This window comes from Somniosus microcephalus, chromosome 30 (assembly GCF_052327205.1).
Source record: "Somniosus microcephalus isolate GS21.2 chromosome 30, FLI_Smic_1.0, whole genome shotgun sequence".
NCBI classification, from domain to species: domain Eukaryota; kingdom Metazoa; phylum Chordata; class Chondrichthyes; order Squaliformes; family Somniosidae; genus Somniosus; species Somniosus microcephalus.
The window spans coordinates 40,557,178-40,579,215 of record NC_141016.1 but is presented as its reverse complement, the minus strand read 5'-3'; the positions used below and the strand labels follow the sequence as shown (position 1 = coordinate 40,579,215).

Genomic DNA, 22,038 nt, shown 5'->3' with positions numbered 1-22,038 from the left:
ATACATGGGATTAAAAATGTAATTTCCTTTCTGTCGCTGTATCAACTGAGGATGTTGAACCCTTTGTGAATGATCCACCCCATTCCCAGAATTTAAACATGCCTGAGGGGGTTAAACACACAACCAATTCTTTGCATTAACGCTGACAGAATCTGTCAGCAATGAGCAGTGTGTGTTGGGTCAGATCCCATTATGGTCTGTGTGTCCTCTCACAATCCCTTGTTTGTGTGTGAGGCAACAGTGCCTCTCTGTGTACAGCAAGGTGCTTACTTCAAATCTAACCTCTCCTCCTGTGGATCAGGAGTGTTTAACAGGGCTGTTATAAATCTGCCTGAGTGTTACCTCTACAGGTAGTCACAATTCCTGTATTTCTCACTGAAATCTTGCCAGGAAATGCCACTGCCTAACTAGTAGAAGAGTAGGCAATACACTGATTGAATGGGAGTGGGCCTTTAGCATAGCGGTAGCATCCCCACCGCTGGGCCAGAAGGCGTAGGGTTTCGAACCCCGCTCCAGACAGTCCCGGCAAGTGGAGTCGGAGCTCCGGCTCTAAATTCTGGGTTGACATCCAGCGGGATACTTGCGTCCGTGGGTGTGGGTGGCCCCCTCGTATGGGTTGTGGGAGCCCGTAAAACCCTCCCGCCATAGGACTAACCACCCTAATGGCTGGTACGAAGATGGTTACGGTCACGGAAGGAGCGTTAATCGTGGCCAGAAATCCTTCCACCACTTCATACAGTTCTCCAAAGGGAACAGAGTGAAGACACGTACGACGACGACTGATTGAATTGTAACAGACTGGAGATCTGACCTGACCTTCCTTGTGGCCATTTGCTGCTGAGCCAGGCTTCTGCCTGCTGACCCACTCTAGCGCTGACCCACTCCAGCGCCGACCCACTCCAGCGCCGACCCACTCCAGCGCCGACCCACTCCAGCGCCGACCCACTCCAGCGCTGACCCCCACCATAAATTGCAGGGTGAGCGTACTTGCATCCCCACTGGCGTTGGCTGAATAAAGCTCCTGTGTAACAATGGAGTACTGCGCTGAGGAGAACGGGTTGGAAATTTAAAGTAGAGCCTTTAAACCATCTAGAATGGCTGAAGATTTCAGCAGCAAGCTGGGGGAGCACCAGGTAAGCAGTAAACTTTCTGCAAGCCTTGGTTGACTGTTAGGTAGCTGTGGGCAGATGGCCCATGTGAGGCTTTGAGGAACTTTTAAAGGGTGCCTACCACTGGAGGAGCAGGCAGAGGCACTCAAAGAAGGAATCAGGGCACTGGAAAGAGGCAGAAAAGAAGAGCCCAAGATTTTAATGAGGCCGAACTTTAGACATTCCTGGATGAGATGCGGTAAAGAATGCTGGGAGCCCAGGGGAGGGACCCTCGCAAGTGTGTCTCGTGGACCGTGTGGAGGGAGGTGGCAGTGACACTGAGTGGCAGCCCTCTCACCCCCAGAATTGCAGACGAGTACTGGAAAAGGCTCAGTGAACTGGCAAGGGCAGTCAAAGTCACACACCAGCCATTCTTCCTTTCATGTTTTGTGCACCGTGGACACCAGTACACTGTCCACCGTCTCAAGTGTATAGCTGAACAAGTCATCCTTCACACTGCACTGTTAAGAGGTTCACTAATTCTGTATCTACCGATTGCCAACACTCCTAACAGGAATTACTTGCCTGCAGAACCTTAAAACCCCTGCCTGCACTGTAACAGTGTGCTCCCAGCAGATCTATTACATCAGTTGCATGATGCCACTTGGGAGCCATCCCTTAAATGCTAACCTTAACCTAACTTATTACAACAGAAACTTGTGCACAATGCCCCTGATAGGCAGGGGACTTGAGGGGCTATACCAGGATTAGGCCATAGAGCTGGTGCAGAGGCAAAGTGGGGGCCATTTTTGATTAGCGCGTAGAGGGGAGATGTCCACTATGCCCGCTTGACGACATTGATGTGAGGCCCCAACTTTTTTCATGGCAAGGCCTTATTACAATAACAGTGAGCTGCCAGCGTTAAACCAGTGCTGACAGGACTCACTGATCGGGGCGGGGTCGGGAAATCCGGTGGCTCCAGTGTGGAGCTGAGCTGGAAGTGGAACATTAAATTGGAGGGGAGGGAATATGGTGGGTGGGGGGAGGGGGGCATGGAGGGACCAGCAGATGATGGGAAGGTTTTTGTGGGGCAGGAGATGCCCCTCCTGGCCTCACAAAAAGCATTGACAAAGCTTTTTTTATGAACAGCCTGCAGTGGTCCCTTTAAGGCCGCTCAACACTCAGTTCCACTGGGCAAAGCGTGTGGAACACGTCCAGAGGTAGACCAGAACTGCACTGGATTCTAAATACAGTGTCGGGTGCCAATTTACATATTGTAAGTAGGCTCTCGCCTCTTTTGGGCAGGAAACATAGAAACATAGAAGATAGGAGCAGGAGTAGGCCATTCGGCCCCTCGAGCCTGCTCCACCATTCAATGAGATCATGGCTGATCATCCAAATTCAGTACCCGGTCCCTGCCTTCTCCCCATATTCCTGGATCCCTTTAGCCTTAAGAAATATACCCAACTCCTTCTTGAATATATTTAATGAATTGGCCTCTACTGCCTTCTGTGGTAGAGAATTCCACAGGTTCACCACTCTCTGGGTGAAGAAATTCCTCCTCATTTCTGTCCTAAATGGCTTACCCCGTATCCTTAGACTGTGACCCCTGGTTCTGGACTCCCCGACCATCGGGAACATCCTTCCTGCATCTAGTCTGTCTAGTCCTGTCAGTATTTTATAAGTTTCAACATAAGGAATGCTGCTCGCCAGTTTTCCACCCGCTCCAAAATCATGGTGGGAAACGGGCGATCAGTGCTTCGCTGCAATCGCCCTAAAACGGGACTGAAAATCGTCCCAGTATGCTTCTAACTAATTATTTCTTGGGATGAGCTGTATGTTTGTTGGTGAGGGCAGCAATGCCTTGTAATGTATTGAACTCAGATTAGTGAAGAAATAGTTCAAAATAGGGCATTACATGTGGCCTCAGCATCCCCCTCCCCCACCACCCGGGTCAGAGAGGGAAATATTAACCAGGGTCCCTGCTCCACGGCCTCCAGTAATCTCTGTTGGAAAGTGCATATGTGAACATTGAGTGAGGACAGAATCAGTCGGATTCATTTGTGATGCCACCTATGAACGAATAGCCAGCCGACACTCACACATGAAGAAAGGGCATCTGGGCAAGGGACTGAGTATGGCCAGCACCTGTTGAGTTGTTACCTAAATAAGAATCGGCAGCTTTGAAAGAGGAAAGGATTGAAGGGAAACATGAACATGTAAAAGAAGGAATTTTTCCAGATGGGTTTGATTTGATTCAGAGGTCGAGGGTGGACAGAAACTGTGGAGTCTGTCAGGTACCCTGGGCCAGGTCTCCACAACGCCATCTCGACCTCCATTTTCTTGCCTAGCGATTTCCATTCAGTGTTCCTGTGGCAATGGCCAGTTGTTCGCAGCAGTGACACTCCCAGCTAATCTGTCTGGCGAGCTAGCAGCAGCCTGGGTCAGCCTGTGCTTTCAGGAACTGTCCACCGCAACCCTGTGTTTCCATGCCGTCTCTTAGCTTCACTGTCCAAGCGCTACTCAGACCTGTCTTATCCAGCAGCTGTGCACCGAGTTTTAGTTACATTCAAAATATGGGCAGGTGCTTGTTAATGTGGGTTTTTAATGTAGAACTTTAGCCAGTTGAAAGACAGTCTCGATAGCAATAGCTAATGTCCCAGAGCACAGATACGTGACAGTATTTCTTACAGTAAAAGGTTGATGTAAAAAAAAAACTCCTCCAGGTGTCAATAATGGCATACAGCAAGAGTAACTGGATTGTGATCAGGAGCCCAAAACTCTGCTTGATTTTCTCCTCACCAACAACCCAAGGGCAGTGAGGTCATTTGCTGTGCCTTTATTGTTGCCTTGGCTGAGATTATCTAACTCAGGGTTCCAATTTTGGAATGTCTGCTTTGTATGGCTCAGTATTATATTTAACCCACTAAGCCATCAAGGAGCCTCCGAGTTGTAAGGTTATGGGTTCGAGCCCAATTCCAGACAGTCCCGGCGAGCAGGAGACCAGAGCTCCAACCTCTGGGTACTGGGTTAACATCCAGCGGGATAAACATGTGCAATGGGAGTGGAGTGGTGACCCCATGAATCGCAATACTCTTGATGGGAGTTTTAAGTCAGAATAACAACCTGGGAACAACGGGGTGTTTAAAGTGATAAAAGGATTCGATAGGGGAGCTACAGAAAAAATATTTCCTCTGGGGGAATCCAGAACAAGGGGGCATAATCTTAAAATTAGATCCAGGCCATTCAGGACTGAAATAAAGAAGCACTTCTTCACCTTTTGTTGGATAAGGGTATAAAGGGATAGGGAGCAAAGGTGGGCAAATAGAGTTGAGGTGCAGATCAGCCTTGATCTCATTGAATGGTGGTCACTAATAAATCCAATAGGGAATTCAGGAGAAACTTCTTTATCCAGAGATACAAACAAGGTATACAAAGTGAAGAATGTACAGATTCCAGGAATGAAGGACTTCAGTTATGTTGATAGACTGGAGAAGCTGGGAGCACAGAAGATTGAGAGATTTGATAGAGGTGTTCAAAATCATGAGGGGTCTGGACAGAGTAGATAGAGAGAAACTGTTCCCATTGGCAGAAGGGTCGAGAACCAGAGGGCACAGACTTAAGGTGATTGTCAAAAGAACCAAAGGCGATGTAAGAAAAACTTTTTTACGCAGCGAGTGGCTAAGATCTGGAATGCACTGCCTGAAAGGGTGGTGGAGGCAGACTCAATCACGGCTTTGAAAAAGGAGTTGGGTAAGTATCTGAAGGAAAGAATTTTGCAGGGCTACGGGGAAAGGGCGGGGGAGTGGGACTAGCTGAAGTGCTCTTGCAGAGAGCCGGCACGGGCTCGACGGGCCGAATGGCCTTCTTCCATGCTGTAACCATTCTATGATTCTAATGAAAATGACAGCAAAGCATCATGCATAAAATCAAGTGTAAACATGTCAGGAAGCTCATCACTCTTTGCCTTTGGAAATGGTGTGGATGTGACGTATCTTGAAGTCCATAAACCCTCTTACTTATTCTTTATGCACAGCTCCCAACTGGGAGGAGCGTATGGTGCAACCTGTTTAAAGACCACCTGTTGAGGGACCACCTGTTTACTCTGCGGCCACGAAGTTAATGCAAATACCCACAAAGGCACATGAATACCACACACTTAAACCTGTAATTCATTGCCTTGCACTGATTTAATAATCAACCATTGCAAGGTGGTATTTATAAACTGCTATATATCAAGCAATGGATAGGCGCTTATCCTGCAGAACGGACAAGAACAAATTTGAGAGCAAATTGTAAAAGTTGCATATACAGGATGCAAATGTAAGCAAACATACGCTGTTGTTTTTCAAAATGAGCTTCAAACTGTGTTTAAGCTGCCATTCCCTTTGTGAATTGGTTCCTGCCGCTGTCAATCACTGCCCGTTGCCATCTCCCGTTGCTAACGGAAGGCGCGGCGTTGACCGGGGGCTCCGCCTACTGATTGGTTGCTGGAGCTGTCAATTAAACGCTGCGCAGCCTGAGTGGTCAGTTCCGCCGTCAATCACACGACGACTGCCCACCTCCTTGACCAAACCCTGCTCACTAAAGTAGCTTCGCTGTTTTCAGCTTCATCAGAAGCAGGCGAAAAAATAATAATGTATTAACCAGTGTGTTTAAATAAATATAATACAATCATTTTATCGACAAGTATATAATACCATGGGGTGGGCGGGACACTGGAAGCTCCAGTCCGATTGGTCATGCTTCATATGTCAAATAAAGGCTTTTCTCTTTTTGGTTGCATCCCACAGTTAGATTGCTGTCGAGCGAAATAAGCACATTTGAATTTACAAGCAAGAAAAATAATCCTTTATCAAACGAATTCCTGTCAAAACCGCCGCGTGAAAAAAAAAGCCGTTGACAAGGGGGAAAAGGACGTTAAAAGAAGAGTGGCGGCGATTGGCCGGCTGGCGGGTTTGAATGAGTATGCGGGGCGGCGATTGGCCGGGGGCTTGGCGGGGCAGCGGGGCCCCGGATGTGGGCGGGACGGCGGGCAGTGTCGGTTATTGTTTGAGGGAAGAGTGGGCGCGAGGAGCGAGCCTGACAGGAGCGAAAGATGGTGAGGCCGGGGGAGAGAGGGACTGGGGAGAGTGAGAGGCTGGGGAGCGAAAGATGGTGAGGCCGGAGGAGAGAGGGAATGGGGAGAGGGAGCGAGCCTGACAGGAGCGAAAGATGGTGAGCGGCGGGGGGGACTGGAGGGAGAGCGGGAGGACAGGGGTGAGCGGATAGCGGCTGTGCTGCTCCGGCTCGGCGCGGCTCTCCACATTATCACCTCACCGGCGGGCGGGCGGTTCAGGACATTTTTATCCCCACCCCCGGGCAGCAGCTCGCGCCTTTTTGACAGACGCCGAGTGAGCGCGCGTCACCCCGCCTCCCGGCCCCGCTCGATCTCCGATTCCCGAATCCCGCCCGATCTGCGCTTTCCCGGCCCCGATCCCGCCCGATCTCCGATTCCCCCGCGCCCGAATCCCGCCCAGTCTCAGTCTGCGCTGCCCGCCCAGTCTGGGTCTGGGTGCCGGGCCCGGGCTCTCGCTCTATACACGGGGATGTCTGGCTCCGGGTGCGTGCTCTGCTGGCCCTTTTATTTATTGCCGTCTGCTTTAGATTTCAGAAACACTCGGGAAAATTCCAAAATCGTCTTCTCTCTCTCTCTCTCTCTTGCACTTCACCCACTTAAAAGTATATTTTTCACTCAACTATATAAGATTGTGTGTGTATTTGATTTTCTGTGTGTAAGCTGAGACGGGGTGTGTTTAAAAGCGTCCTGTGGTCATTGGTTTATTTGCATGAATGAATTGTAGGGAGTTACTTTCCCTCCTTTTTCTCCCACTCCTGACGGGAGTGAGTGATGGAAGCTGGATTACCCGGCGCCTGGCCCGGGTATTGTGACCCGGCGCCTGGCCCGGGTATTGTGACCGGGCGCCTGGCCCGGGTATTGTGACCCGGCGCCTGGCCCGGGTACCCATTACCCGGCGCCTGGCCCGGGTACCCATTACCGGGCGCCTGGCCCGGGTACCCATTACCGGACGCCTGGCCCGGGTGCCCATTACCGGGCGCCTGGCCCGGGTGCCCATTACCGGGCGCCTGGCCCGGGTGCCCATTACCGGGCGCCTGGCCCGGGTGCCCATTACCGGGCGCCTGGCCCGGGTGCCCATTACCGGGCGCCTGGCCCGGGTGCCCATTACCGGGCGCCTGGCCCGGGTGCCCATTACCGGGCGCCTGGCCCGGGTGCCCATTACCGGGCGCCTGGCCCGGGTGCCCATTACCGGGCGCCTGGCCCGGGTACCCATTACCGGGCGCCTGGCCCGGGTACCGATTACCGGGTGCCCATTACCGGGCGCCTGGCCCGGTTACCCGTGACCCGGCGCCTGGCCCGGTTACCCGTGACCCGGCGCCTGGCCCGGGTACCCATTACCGGGCGCCTGGCCCGGGTACCCATTACCGGGCGCCTGGCCCGGGTGCCCATTACCGGGCGCCTGGCCCGGGTGCCCATTACCGGGCGCCTGGCCCGGGTACCCATTACCGGGCGCCTGGCCCGGGTACCCATTACCGGGCGCCTGGCCCGGGTACCCATTACCGGGCGCCTGGCCCGGGTACCGATTACCGGGTGCCCATTACCGGGCGCCTGGCCCGGGTACCCGTGACCCGGCGCCTGGCCCGGGTACCCATTACCGGGCGCCTGGCCCGGGTACCCATTACCGGGCGCCTGGCCCGGGTACCCATTACCGGGCGCCTGGCCCGGGTGCCCATTACCGGGCGCCTGGCCCGGGTGCCCATTACCGGGCGCCTGGCCCGGGTACCCATTACCGGGCGCCTGGCCCGGGTACCCATTACCGGGCGCCTGGCCCGGGTATGGTTTCCCCGTGCCTTTCTTCTCTGCCAGTTCTGGCTCTCGCTCTGTTGCTGTATGGTGTGTGAGTGAAGGTGAGCTGGCGGGAAGCGCTGTCCTTCCTTGCTCAGTGAGGCTGGCCTCTGGGTGCAAGAGGCTTGGGCTTGTCACTGAGCGCAGCTTTCATTGCCTATCCTTAATTTGACATTTTGTAGATACCCGATATATGATGTGATTTTTTTTTAGTGCTGACCCCATTTGGTGACCATATTTATTGCAAGCAACTATTCAAATTGAACAGTTCCACTAACTGAAATTGCAGTCGCTAAAAATTCAGACTTGATTAACTTACAGATAATTTATAATTATCGGACAAAGACTGTATGAAGTTACCTGTCTTATTCACTCAAGTACTTTCTCGATTTTTTTGAACACCAGTGCAACTCTTTAAAAAAAAAATAACACACAATTCCAGACTGGTTTAATTGCAAAAGTACCTTATTCTGATCCATTTGATTTAATGTTTAGCAAAATATTTGGCAGAGCTACTAAAAAATTACAAATGGGGAGATTTTGTTGATGAAGCTTACAAGGTGATAACCAAACCTTCATTTTTACAAGGATTGGGTTGACATTTTTGTTTTGGGTGTCAGCCCAGTTTCAAGTGTATAGAGTATTTTCAATTTTTTTTTTTTTTTTTTTTTAAACAGTCTACGCCTGATGAGTTGAAGTGTTAACGTGCGTAAACTTTTTTGAAATACACAGTAACTTAAACCAAGCAATATCATAAAACAGGAATAAACATTTGAATTGTCAGATAATTCAAATGAAGTGTCAACAGTGCACTGTATTTGAGAGGGTGGGAATCTTCTGCAACTTCAATTATTCTAATATGCCTAAAGGGTTCATGTGAGGGAATTTATCGCTATCGAGCTATTTGTATTTGTCACAAGTTTTTATATAATATTTAAAGCTACATTCACTTGGATTAAGGATGTGTTCTTTGGTAGAGTCACTAATGGCAGTTGTGTCCAAGCAGATGGATTCTTGGCCACCTGCATTGTCCAGTTTCCAGACTAGTAGACACGTGGATGATTTAGACTTGCGTTTGTGACTGATCTAGAGGAAGGTTGGCATTGACTGGCTGAAGATGCATTAGTCTGGTTTTATGCTAAATGACTGATTAAAAACATTGAACTGCAGTACATTTATTTGGCATTATTTAACTTGCAGATGCTGCTACCGTAAGTGGTGCCGGCTAATCAAAAAATGAAGATCTAATTGTGGTATTTGAACTGGATAACTCCAGCCACTGAACAAACTACCTAGCTATAACTATTTCTGGTGTACAACAATTTATTGCTGCCTTTTGGCAATCAACGGTAGATTCAAAACCAATGTGTGACTTGCTTAGGGTTGGATGCTGGTTTATGTTCAAAATCCCATTTCAGATGTTAGTTACTTGCATCCCAAACACATGTTGAGAGTAGTATATAATTGTTCATAGGCCAGACAATACTCGGATCAGTAAATCCAAGTTTCGATTGCTGGTTTTTGAGGCAGAAGTGCACTTGAGAACCAAAGTTTTGGTTAATCTTGTGAACGTACATCGTTACAGAAGTAGTATTAAAAGTGTGTTGAAAGTAGGCTCATTGTCTTAAAAGTTCGTTACACGTTTTTTGTTTCCTAAATTTCTTGAATACTTTATTAAATTTGGAAGACTGGACCAGTATGTCACATGTCTCTTCAGTTGTGAAGTACCAGCAGTTGCATAATTAAACGGCGTTCTGTCTACCTTGAATGGGGGGTTTGAATAACTAACTTTTCTCCGTTTGTTAAATTCTTGCTTAGCCCAATAAAGAGGTTGCTCTGAGTTTATAAAATTGTTTCGAGTGTTCAATGCAGTTGCTTTCCAGCTTAGTTCTGGAGTACTGCCTGCTACTTCAACTGGAAATGTTGAATTTGCATCATGTGATGTCTCAAGTGAGAATTAAAATGGATCTTGTGTCTTTCTAAAGCACTAACATGTTTTTTTTTTTTAATTGTCTATACTGATCAACACTAAATATAAATGCTCCTACTTTCAGATTATACAAATTTATAGTCATTGGGCATTTGTAATATTAATGTGGGTCTCGCTGATCTAACGTGAAGCCAGAATACATTATCATGAGACAATTTGATGATTTTGCTGATGATCAACTGCATACAAGAGAAATTCTGTATTAAAAGTTTTTTTTAGCAGCCCCATTGCATCCCTGTAAACTAAAAATGTTCAATAGTAGAGCTGTCCTTTATTTGTGCAAGTGTTGGAGGCTTTTCTAGATCTGTCGAAGTTTAATTTGTGTTGATGGTCTATTTATCTTTCTCTCTCTCTCTCTCTGACAGGCTGGTGGGAAAGCTGGGAAGGACTCGGGAAAGGCCAAGGCTAAAGCAGTTTCCCGCTCTCAGAGAGCAGGATTACAGGTAGGCTTTGTGTTCAGAATGGATTTGACAAGAGTACAGATATGGGTGTGTTTTCAGAATTGGGACTCTGCCTCCAAATAATTGAGATGCTACTTCTAAAAAGGCAAATGAATGCGTTCTCTACACCAGCAACTTGCATTTAATAAGCACATTTAACGTTTTTTAAAAATGCCCTCAGGGTTTCACTGGAATCATCAGCAAACAGCTCTACACCTTTATGATGTAACAACTGAAGATAATTTGGGCTGAGGGCATTTCCCTGAAGAACTTGCAGCAATGATTGGCCTCCAGCAAATAATGATCTTCCCAACATGTCGGGTACTACACCAACCACTCGACGGTTTTCCCATTGACCTCCGTTTTGTTGGGGCTCCTTGATGCCATACTAGTTAAGATGCTGCATGTCGAGGATGGTTATTCCTGCCTCCCCTCTGGCATTCAGCTCTTGTATCCATGTCTGTTTCAAGGCTGCAATGAGTTCCGGAGCAGCGTGTTTCTAGAAGAAGTTGAACTGAGCATCAGTGAGGTTATTGACAATTAGGTGTTGCTTAATGGCACTACTAATGCTCCTACCTATTGCTTTACTGATGACTGCAAAAGGGCTGATGCAGCAGCAGCTGGTTTGATTAGATTTATCCTGTTTTTGGTGGTTAATGTTCCTCTTTGTTGGGCAGATACCAGCGACACTGGAATAGCTTTGCTAGTGGGGCAGCTAATTCTAGTGCACAGGTCTTCATTCCATTTGGGATGTTGTCAGAGCCCAAAGCCTTCACTGTCCAGAACGCTAAGCTGCTTAATGTCAGTCAACTGAATTGGCTGGACACTGGCATCTATGACGATAGGGATCTAGGGGAAAAAGATCAAGTGGCGTCGTCCACTTAGCACTTTTGGCTAAAGATATTTGCAAACACTTCGGCCTAGAAATTCAATTGGCTGCGCCACCCGTTAGCGCCTTAAGAGGGCGCTAAGTGGGTCGCACGCCACTGTCCGTGCCTCCCGCTAAATTCAGCGGGACGCTAGTGGTGGCGCTAGCCGTTAGCATGGCGCCGCTACCGATGACGTAATCGGTGTGCGCAGCGCCCCGCTGACGCCCCGGCCGTGATATTTGGAAGCGCCCCCTGATTTACCGCCGGATGCTATGTGCGACCGGTTCAGGGTGGCCTACCTGCGGCGGTAGAGACGCTAATTAAAGGAGAGGTGCGGGGCGGCCATTTTTGTTGTTGGCCGCCTGCCAGCACATCTCTGCGCTCCTGTCCCCAGCCTCCTGAACCGCCCCCCACCCCCCCGCGGAGTGCTGGCTGCGTTCCAAGAGCCCGGCACTTCTCGGTGCCGGCACTTGCGATCCTCGGGGCCCAGCTGGGCCCCAGATCGCGCTGAACAAGGCCCCTCCCCTTTAAGAAGGGGAGGAAGGCCTGCAGTACCGCAGCGCGACGTGCCGCAGCGTGTGGCGCGTTGCGCAACGATATTCAGTCGCAGCGCCCCAAGAGGGATGCGGGCCGCCTCCAGTAGCGCCGCGCTTCCCTTTGGGGCGCTCCAACTGAATTTCCGGCGGGCGGCCGCGAATGCTTCCGGGGCGCTACTTTTAGCACCCTGGCGAGGCTGGCGCCCCAAACGGGGCTATAGTCAATTTCTAGGCCTTCGGCTTTATCTGCTTAGCACTATCTCTAGCCTGTTGCTTTTTAGAGTTTTAGCATGCAGGTAGTCCTGTGTTTTAACTTCACTAGGTTGGTACCTAATTCAGAGGTGTGCCTGGTGCTGCTTTTGGCACATCCTTCTACCCTCCCCATTGATGAGGGGGGGGCTCTGCCAAGCCATGAGTTAGATTGTGGTGGTATACATTTCTGGTGGTCCATAGTGCCACACGGCTATCCAGTCTTGGGCTTCTAGATCAGTCCTTTGTCTGTTCCACTTAGCACAGTAGTAGTGCCACTCTACCCAATGGAGAATACCTTTACTGTGGAGAAGAGACCACCAGCACAAGACGTACCCTCATCACCTGACAATCCCAATCTGGCAGCTTTGCCCTTCAGGACATGACCAGCTCAGGCAGCAGGACAACAAAGCCATTCAAAGTACATCTGTGTTTTTGCTTCCTCCAGGTAATGTTCAGTATGGAGGAATGGGGGAGCAGCGCGTAAAGTAATCAGGTTTCCATGACTTTATTTGACCAGAAGCCATAAGACTTTCTGGAGTCAATGTTGAGAACTCCCTGGGCCACTCCCACCCAGCTGTATACCACTGTGCCTGCTGCAAAGTTCAAGGCGAAGTCCAGTCACCACATTCTCATGCAGCCTTGCCATTGCTGCCCACATCCAGATAACCAATTATATATTTTTTTTAAATAGCTGGATAATGATAAGCTTCCTGATCACTATCTAGAAATTGGTGAGTAATTGCCACTGTCAAGGTCCTGAAGGGTGCCAATTGATCCATACATAAGTAGTCCAACACCTCGAGGGAGAGAGAAGAGGAAAAACCCAGAGAGTTTGTCACTCCCTGTTGCCTTGCTGGGCTGTGCAACATTAGTGATTCTCACCCTTCTGTCACCATTATCCTGGCAACATAGTGTTGATGAGTAGCCACAAAACTGTCTCGTTTCCCCCCTTCCTACGGTCAGTTGTAGAACACCTGCTGTCTCGGCTGAGATCAGCTAACTCGCATCAGAAGTGGGATGTTTGCGGTTTCTGCCGCTCGGCTGCTTACTCGCCAACCTTGTGTTACTGAGGGCGGAGAATTCTGTGCACTAACTGTAAAATGTTGCATGAATGAAAGTTGACATGGGCTTATGTTGGTGCTTTTGTTGGATTGTTTTTCTTCAGCAAACATTCATATTTGGCTCAAGTACTTTGGGTAGCGTTGTTTGTTTTGTATATAGTTCCTGAAGCTTTGTAAAGTTTGGAGAGGGGAGACAGAAGGTAGCATATTATAGGCTGCAGAACTCTTGCGATTCCTCCCTCCCCCGGCCCTGACTCTGGGATGTGGCTAATGAATTGTCAGCTAATCTGAAAATAGGGTTGAAAGAAGGTATTGTAGAAGTCATCTAGAGCTGATTGAAATTTGGCATCATCCTATGGGCTTCCATTTTCAAATAATTTTACCAGTCTTCATCATCTGTTCAGTAATGAACAAGTGTGGATCTGATATCTTGGCATGAGCTAAAATTGATGTATTAAGTAATCGTTGTTATTAGAAATCGTTTCTTAAACCTAGTACAGATTTAAAAAACGTACAGATTAAAAAAACAATCTACAGGAAACTTTGTGCTATCCGGCACCGACGGGACCGAGCTGTTGCCGTTCCCTCAAAACTGCCGGACACACCAGCGTTAATGTTGAAGCATACGGAGCTTTTCATCTCCGTATCTGACAACAAACACTGTTGCTTAGCAACAGCTTCTAAACAGTCAGCCCGTACCTTGGAAGCGCCTCTCTGAAGCTGTTGCTAAGCTACAGAGACTTTGCAGAGCCTGACTGTTGGGGGGGGTGGGGGGGAAAGCCACGAGAAGGAAAAAAACCTAACAAAACGGCTCCTGATTTTTGCCGGTGGCTCGAGCTTGTCGGACATTTAGCCTCCGGATAACGCACAGTTTCCTGTAGTAACTTGTCATAATGCACAAAGTTGTCCACATATAAACTCGGGCTGTTCAGTCATGGTTGAACATGACTGATTCGCCCTTTTTGGTCAGTGAATTTATCCAGTGAGTAGCTAAACCATGTAGATGAATAGCAAATTGCATTTAACATAGTAAAACGCCTCAACGGTGCTTCACGGGAGCATTATCAAACAATTGACAGCGAGCCGCATCGGAAAGCTTCCCGGTTTGATTCCCAGTCTGTGCTGGGTTAGTTGATCTCGCCCAAGATGACGATAGGTCTGTTATAATTGGTCTCCTGGCCCCTGGGCACAAGAAAGTGAAAGGGGCTAGGATTTTTCCTCCCCTTTCCACCCCCTCTGTGAATGTTGGATGATGCCCTTGCAGCCATGTATCCTTCTAGGGCTTTTGCAGGAGGAATGCCCAGTTGAATGAGTTACTGAAGTCTACTGGGGAATCACACCCCAGAGTGAAGGCAATGCCTTCAGGAAGAGAGTTGGGGGGGAAGGGGGGGGATTTAATTTTGTTGAATTGCTTGTTTATTGTTTAAGTGTAGAATTACTTATAAATCTTCAGTGGGCATCCCGTGGATAGCCATGAGGTTCCTGTGCTTATTTTTAGTGTTCGTTTCTGAAATTGAGGTGATGCAGGATTTAGCACAAGGTGTAATAAAATAATATATGGATGTACTTTCTACCAGGATGCAGTGCGCTTTAATGTCTGTTAATTTCAGTGTTTAAATGGGGAATGTTAGGCACTCCATCTAACGCTCCCACTGTGTTATAAGGCACTTTTGATTCACTTTTTTAGTTGGTATGAGTGACATCTGTGCACCTGCTGCCCTTTAAATGGTTAAAATTGGTTTACTTTGCTCATTTTTTCTGTGTCCAGAGAAGCTCCCAGTAGTTTGAACTCGGTGAATGTTGGGAATCTGGGCAGGAAGTATTGTCAAGTATTTATCCAATTCCCTTAGGTTATTATTGAAACTGCTTCCACCACCCTTTCCGGCAGTACATTCCAGATCATAACTCATTTCATCATAACATTTCACCTCATCTCCCCTCTGGTTCTTTTGACAATTACTTTAAATCTATGTCCTCTGATTGGTTACTGACCCTCCTGTCAGTTTTTCCCTATGTGTTATGTTTCCACTATCAAAAACCCTCCTAACCCATCCCCTTAATCTTCTCTGCTCTTTGGAGAATAATCCCAGTTTCTTAGTCTCGCCACATAATTAATCCCTCATCCCTGGTACCATTCTAGTAAATCTCCTCTGCACCCTCTCCAATGTCTTGATATCCTTCCTAAAGTGTGGTGCTCAGAATTGGACACAATACTCCAGCTAACCAGTGTTTTTATAAAGGTAACCCATCTTCAGTGTCGTGAAATGGTGCAGAAATACAAGGGGTTTTGCATAGAAGGAATGACCATTGGAAGGTAGTTAAGCATTTGAACATTAACAGTAAATGTTGTTTAACAAAATGATTAGGGTTTTTTGTGCGCCTTCCTTTTGGATTACTCAAAGCAGTGAAAGTGGCAAACCTTTGAAACCGAATTTTGTGAAATGTTTAAACATGAGGTTAAAATAATGCAACAGCAGTCCAAATCAATTACAAAGCCTGCAGAAATTAATTTGCATTTGTGACTTGGGTTTGAGGAGGAACCATCATTAGATGAAATAGCAGAGGCAATTAGCCAGGATTTCTGTTAACAGTCCAAAAGCTTTGGATGAGATTCATTGTCACCACCTGTGGAACAATTACTCCAGCAAGAGTTATCTTCAGGAGAGAAACTTGGGCTCGAGATTTGAGGGTGAGGCAGTTGGAGAAACTAGAAGTGACATTTAGCAGCCAATTTTTGAAGAAAAATAGACTTCTCATGCTTAAATACCTCTGGTTTGCATATTAAGCTATGGGTCTAATCATATATTTTATTAGGACTGGAAGAACTGTGTAGCAATGGATGATGTATAAATGGGTTTTATTCCTTGCATAGGATGTATACACTCTTGTGCCTTTTGACTAGGCTGACAGGTTTCACTTGGTATTCTTTCTTTTAGTTTCCTGTAGGTCGTATTCATAGGCATTTGAAGACTCGTACCACTAGCCATGGACGGGTGGGTGCTACAGCTGCAGTGTACAGTGCAGCTATCCTTGAGTATCTCACTGCTGAGGTAGGTGATGATGGAGTTGACCTGTATTTCAAACACTGGACACAATCTTTTTGGTTTAGGATGAGAAGAGTGTGACTAAAATCAAGGCTACAAATGACCTGCCTGTGTTGCTGATTTTGGTTTGGTGACGTTCCTGACTACCTTAATGTAAACTACTCCAAGTGATATTTACACAAACTTGCCTTTCTATAGCATTCTTCATCTGCAAGAAGACTTAAAGCAGCTTAGTGAGGAACAACAAAGTGTATCCCAAGGAGCAGAGAGAATGGATCCAGTTGAGGCAAGAGAATCAAAGGCTCTAGGAGAGATTTTCAACAACTGGGTAGGATATTACAAGACAGAAATAACTCGGCAGGAAATTCCAGAAGCATAAGCTTAGTGACTGGCCACCAATGGTGGTGCGGGCGATGAGGAGAAGCTTGTTAGGAGCAGAGTGCTTGTGCAAATATACGGCGGGGTGAGGCCATGGAGGGTTTTGAAAGTGCGTACAGTAACTTGCATAGTGATCCTCACATACAGGAGGACGAAAGGGATACAGTGGACTTCAGCATAAGGGGCAGCAGATGGACACAGCAAAGCTAGGATGGGGAGCCAAAGGGGGAGTTTCTGAATGCAGGGAGGGAGTTGACCATGTGGAGGGAACTCCTGAAACTTGGAAATCTGGGAACCTTGGCCTGCTTCGAATCTTGTGTTACTCGCAACAAACCCTGTGTTGCCAAAACAAATACTTAATGCTCTTGGAATTCGTATTTTAGTATATAGATGCTGCAATTTTAGCTTTAATCTATTTAGAAGCTGTAAACAAAAGAACTATTAAAACTATCTTGCTAACTTGATATCCCATAGGTGTTGGAGTTGGCAGGAAATGCGTCCAAGGACCTGAAAGTAAAGCGCATCACGCCACGTCACTTGCAGTTGGCCATCCGAGGTGATGAGGAGCTGGATTCGTTGATCAAGGCAACCATTGCTGGCGGAGGTACGTGTTAACCTGCTACAGAAGTAGTGGTTTCAGAGGAGCTGCTGATGTGCATGAATAGAGCTGAGATGGACATTTGATTTGCATAAGACATGCTACAGCCAAGATATATTTTTCATAAAGGAGCAAAACTTAATGAGCTGTTGTAGTTTTGGGGTATTGTTTTGAGCTTTTTTCTGAATTACAGTTCAAGTATTCAATATAATTATGTAGCTGAAACTGAGCAATTTAAGGGAAGGTTCTATCGCTAAGATCTGCTGTAAACTTTCTGGAGGGGGGAACACAGTTAAGGTGATGCAGGCACTTTGGAGTCTTAAGTTACTTCAGAACTTTTAGTTAACTTGCATTACCTTCAGAACTTTTAGTTATCTTGCATTACCTAACGCTTCATCTCTATTCTGCCATTGACGGTGGATGTTAATTGTGCTGATTTTTTTTTTACTTCATTAACTACATTGTTGGGATTATACAGTCAACACATATGGGGTGGGGGGGGGGGGGATTTTTTAATGGAGAATTTCTGAATTCGATCTTAATGTTGGTCTAAATTATTGACTGACTAAATTGTAGAACGTTCTTAAAAACTCATTGCACTTTCTGCATTGATGAGCTGCTTTGTTGTATATTCTTGAGTATTGCACACTGTTCCACAAAAAGGTGGGTAGCCATCCTGTTGCTCTTGAGCTGGCCTTTGACATGTTGGTGGTGGGTGCATTGTCTGCTAGTTTTTAATAACACCAAATAGGGTGTCAAATAGATGTTCTCTTAGATCAGAATCTTGCTGATGGTTATGCATGCTATTCACTCTACTTTGGGTACATCAGCGTGTTTAGAATGGCTCTTTTGCATTGGTCACAGCACATTAATGCTTTCACATCACCTGAATGGTCCTGTATTCGAAGAGCAATAACAATTCAGTGAAGTTTCAGATGTCTGTCTTAGTGTGAAAAAACAGAAACTTAGTGATTAGTTCAGGTTAGTTTTTTTTATAAAAGTGTGCACACTGTAGCTGCTGAGTGATAATTCAGTGTAGTGGTATTGGTTTTTTCTTCCTATATCCCTTCTCTAAGTTGACTTGCATTGGATATGATTTTAATAAGCACTGGATCTCCAATATCTAACCAGGTGCTTACACTTGGTGAATGTCAGTGAGTGCCATGGATGGTGAGGAGGGCATTATGGTTCAGCTTGATCTGTACTTGTTCAACATCCATACACCTATGTCTCTAGCAGGGAGTTACTTTACCTAAAGGAATGGCCACCCTGACTAATGGATTCGACCTGGAGCTTTGTCTGCTCGGTGCTGTGTGCTTACCCAATCTTTCATTTGGTGTATATAGTAACTTAATTATAATGAAACATATAGCACAATATTGAAGGGACACATTCACTTAAGGAAGGGAAGTGGCGCAAACCTTTTGTTCATTTTGCCCATTGTGGAACAGAACTATGAAGACCAGGCAGATCCCTCGTCTATGCCATTAGCTGATTTCTGCACTGGTTGCTGGTGGGAAGGCTCATTTTGTAATGGAGGGAAATCATCAGAATCCCTACTTCTGGTTGCTATCCCTTATGAAAAATATACTCCTGAATGTCCAGTGAGGACAAAATGAGGCTCTGCTTTAATGCCCATTCTAATTGAATAGCTTGTCAATAAGTACATTCTCTAAGCTCCTTATGTGAAGTGTGATTGCTTGGGTTAGGTACTGGAGGGTGGCAGGCGGCTTTGGAACTGTACCTCAGCAAGTTGGTATCTTGAGGGGCGAAGCTTTGAAAGATATTTTTCTGAAGAATTAACTTTTTCTAGGTGCACAAAGATTTATTCAGGTTTCTTTACTCTGCTTTCTCTTTCCTGTCCCCTCCCCACAGTGGCGTATCACAGGAAAAGTTTGCTCATGTAGTAGAGCAGCTCCATCAGTTCCTGGGCAGGCTAGTCTGCAATGGCCTTCCTATGGTATGCAGGAGGCCCTTCCCTGTAAAATAAGTCATGGAGGGGCTTCAACCTGAAGTTCTCAACATAGATGTTTCAAATAATCTATGGGAGATGCTTGATTTTCACTAACAGAAATACCGATGGGGCAGTAGGGGGGCTCATGTATATAAAATATTAGACCATGGTTGTAATTTTTTTTAGCTTGTATCTGATTTTGTTCCCATAATAGCTGCTTATTGTCCATAGTGTTCAGTTTTAACTGCCACATGTTGGCCTACTTTTAAAGCTATGGAGGGAGACATTCCCATCTCCCAGAATGATCATTTTGAGAAGGGGATCGTGGAGGTGGGCAGTCTCAGGCTGTGGGGGGGGATGAATACAGGAAACTCTCGTTTAAACGGCACCTAAATATCCGGAATTCTCTATTAACTGGCAAAATGCTCACTCCGAAAACAACACCTCAATAACCGGCAATGTTGCAGAGTCCGAGTCTCCCGCGGTGGTCGAGATAGTCAGTGGGGGTAGTTCTCCAAACTGCCACTATTCGGCTTCCTGGTGCTGTCGGAAGTCGGAACACCTCAATAACAGGAGTCTGACTCTCCCGCGCTGCCAGTAGTCTCTTCTGATCCGCCATTTTACAGGGGTACTGGGTGTCTCCCACGCTGCTGGTAGTCATTGCATTGCATTACCCTCAACTGGCAGTACTGTACTTAATCAAGCATCTTCCACCATCCATTTAACACAACATTCTGTAGGTGAGTACCCAATTACTGTATATTGCACATTTCTTGATTTAAAAAAAAATTTCTTTGTTAAAAATAGCCTCGGTAGATAACCCTCTCCGTCATCCAGAATTTTTGATCAACCGGCAACATGCCGGTGTGCCGGATACCAAAGAGTTTCCTGTACTGTGCATAAACTTGCTGAAGCTATACTCAGTTATTGGAGTTGTACATTTTATTTTGCTTTCTCTTACAGGTGTGATCCCCCACATCCACAAGTCTCTGATTGGGAAGAAGGGACAGCAGAAAACTGCATAAAACCCAGTTTTGAACCTACCCTCTTCCTCCCTACTGTCGTACTGTAATTTGGACAGAAGAAACCTGGGGATACTTGGCATATTTTTTTTAAAAAGAGTAGTTAAAATAAAATGGAAGAGTTTTAGGAGATGACTTTAGTGTTCAATATAATCTGAGACCCGTTTGTATGTCTTACAGTTTAGATTTGAAGTTGTATGAAAATATAACTAGAAAATACAGCAGTTTGTCAACTACTAGCTTACACAAGTGTGTTTTATACAATAAAACAATTCATAAAACCATTTTTTAAAAATCTTGTGTTTACCGTGTGTCCTTTCAAAAGTTTATTGAAGTAATTACCAGGGAAGGTTGGAAGCAATTGGGCAAGTAGTGTTGTCCTTCAAAGTAATCATTTTATACAATTGGCTTTTCAATACTTAAGAGTAGTTAAATTGCAAAAAAATTCTTTAACTGAATTAAATGACTAAAGGCTGGTGGGTTTGGGCGATAAATTTATCTGTGGTTTTAATGTCGATACATTTTGAAGCCTGTACTTGATTTCACCACTTACTCGGTCTGTCAGTAGCAACAAATCTCATGGTTTTGCTTCTGCATTGTGTGGTAAGGCCAAGATTCTTCTCAGATAATTTCTTTGCTGTGCCACATACCAGATGAATTAACTTGTTCCATGTCTCTCATCAGTACTATTATGGTTAGTGCTCTGATCTTTGCAGTAATGAGAAGAAATACCAGCTTACATGTACTTTAGCAATGAGTCAAGACCCAGATTTCCCAAGACTTCAAATCTATAGAACTCTTTAGCTCAGCCGTCTATAATCTGTAGCTTTTTAAAACCCCAAACCTGGCACCATCTAATCATTACTTAATTATCATTGTCTTCTATTCCTTTTGATTTTAGTGTCCTACACAATGGACTTTGTCTCTACCTTGTAAGCGTCAGCCTGCATTTAACTGCTCTGTGATGCAGCACCCCCTGTGCAGTGCAAAATTTCCACTACTTGAGAATTTATATATAATTGTGTCTTTACGCTGAATGCTTGGCTTGGTTCTGAGATTGGGGGGTGGGGGTGGGGGGGTTACTACCCTTGTCCTTCGAATGAGCCCACAGAAAACTGTTATTCGGGATTACATTCTCCATGATTTAATTACTGTAGCTCGTGCTGTATTTTCTCGAGTCACGGAACAGCCATGATCTTATTGAATGGCGGAGCAGGCTCGAGGGGCTGTATGGCCTATTCCTGCTCTTACTTATGGAACAGAGGTGGGACTGCCAGTTTGTTCGGGCTTTATAGAAGTGTAGCTCTGGGGGCTATGCTGCCCAGCAATGTGATTTTCATATTTGTCCTATTTGAGTTGAGTGCCTTGAGTAGGGTGCGCTATTGTTTTCCTAATGTGAAAGCTATTGTAACTGAGAATGTTTTGCTGTAACAGTGCTGCACTGATAACCAGTACATACTTTGTATAATTTGTGTACATTCTGCAGTTATTAAATAACTGATTTGGAAAAGGTGACTTAAAACTGAACGTAGGCAAATGTGCATTGGTCATTTCCTTTTTAAGGCAAAAACTTGAGTTGAAGAGGAGTTTGAAATTATTGCCTAGAATTCCAGCACAGAAACAGGCCATTTGGCCCAACTAGTCTGTGCTGGTGTTTATACTTCACACGGGTCTCCTCCCATTCCACTTCTCTCAGCCTTTCAGCATATCTTTCTATTCCAAATCATTAATAATTTTTAAAACTTGTAGCAGGTCTCCTTTAAGTGTTCTCTTTTGTAAAGAAAAATGTCCCAACTTGTTCAGTCTTTGGTAATTGTAATCTCTCACTTCTGATACCATCCTTGAAATCGTTTTTGCACTTTCTCCAGCGCTTTTAAGTCCTTTTTTATAGTATGGAACCCA

The 22,038-nt window shown here is 46.2% G+C and overlaps 1 protein-coding gene across 2 annotated transcripts; it reads left to right on the top strand.

Moving 5' to 3' along the window:
- Positions 1-6,083: 6,083 nt before the first annotated feature.
- h2az2a (H2A.Z variant histone 2a) lies at positions 6,084-20,431 on the top strand. 2 transcript variants are annotated; one of them, XM_085971360.1, is made up of 5 exons: positions 6,084-6,189; positions 10,348-10,425; positions 16,077-16,190; positions 17,037-17,166; positions 20,078-20,431. In XM_085971360.1, the coding sequence occupies exons 1-5, from the start codon at positions 6,187-6,189 to the stop codon at positions 20,137-20,139; spliced, it is 387 nt and encodes a 128-aa protein (XP_085827486.1). In that variant the 5' UTR covers positions 6,084-6,186; the 3' UTR covers positions 20,140-20,431. The 2 variants fall into 2 exon arrangements, with proteins under 2 accessions (XP_085827486.1, XP_085827487.1); XM_085971361.1 differs by lacking the exon at positions 6,084-6,189 and adding an exon at positions 6,199-6,305.
- The last annotated feature ends 1,607 nt before the right edge of the window (positions 20,432-22,038 follow it).

Coding starts and splice junctions, on each gene's coding strand:
- h2az2a (XM_085971360.1), top strand. Junction 10,426..16,076: donor CTCAGAGAGCAGGATTACAG/GTAGGCTTTGTG, acceptor TCTTTCTTTTAG/TTTCCTGTAGGTCGTATTCA. Junction 16,191..17,036: donor TTGAGTATCTCACTGCTGAG/GTAGGTGATGAT, acceptor GATATCCCATAG/GTGTTGGAGTTGGCAGGAAA.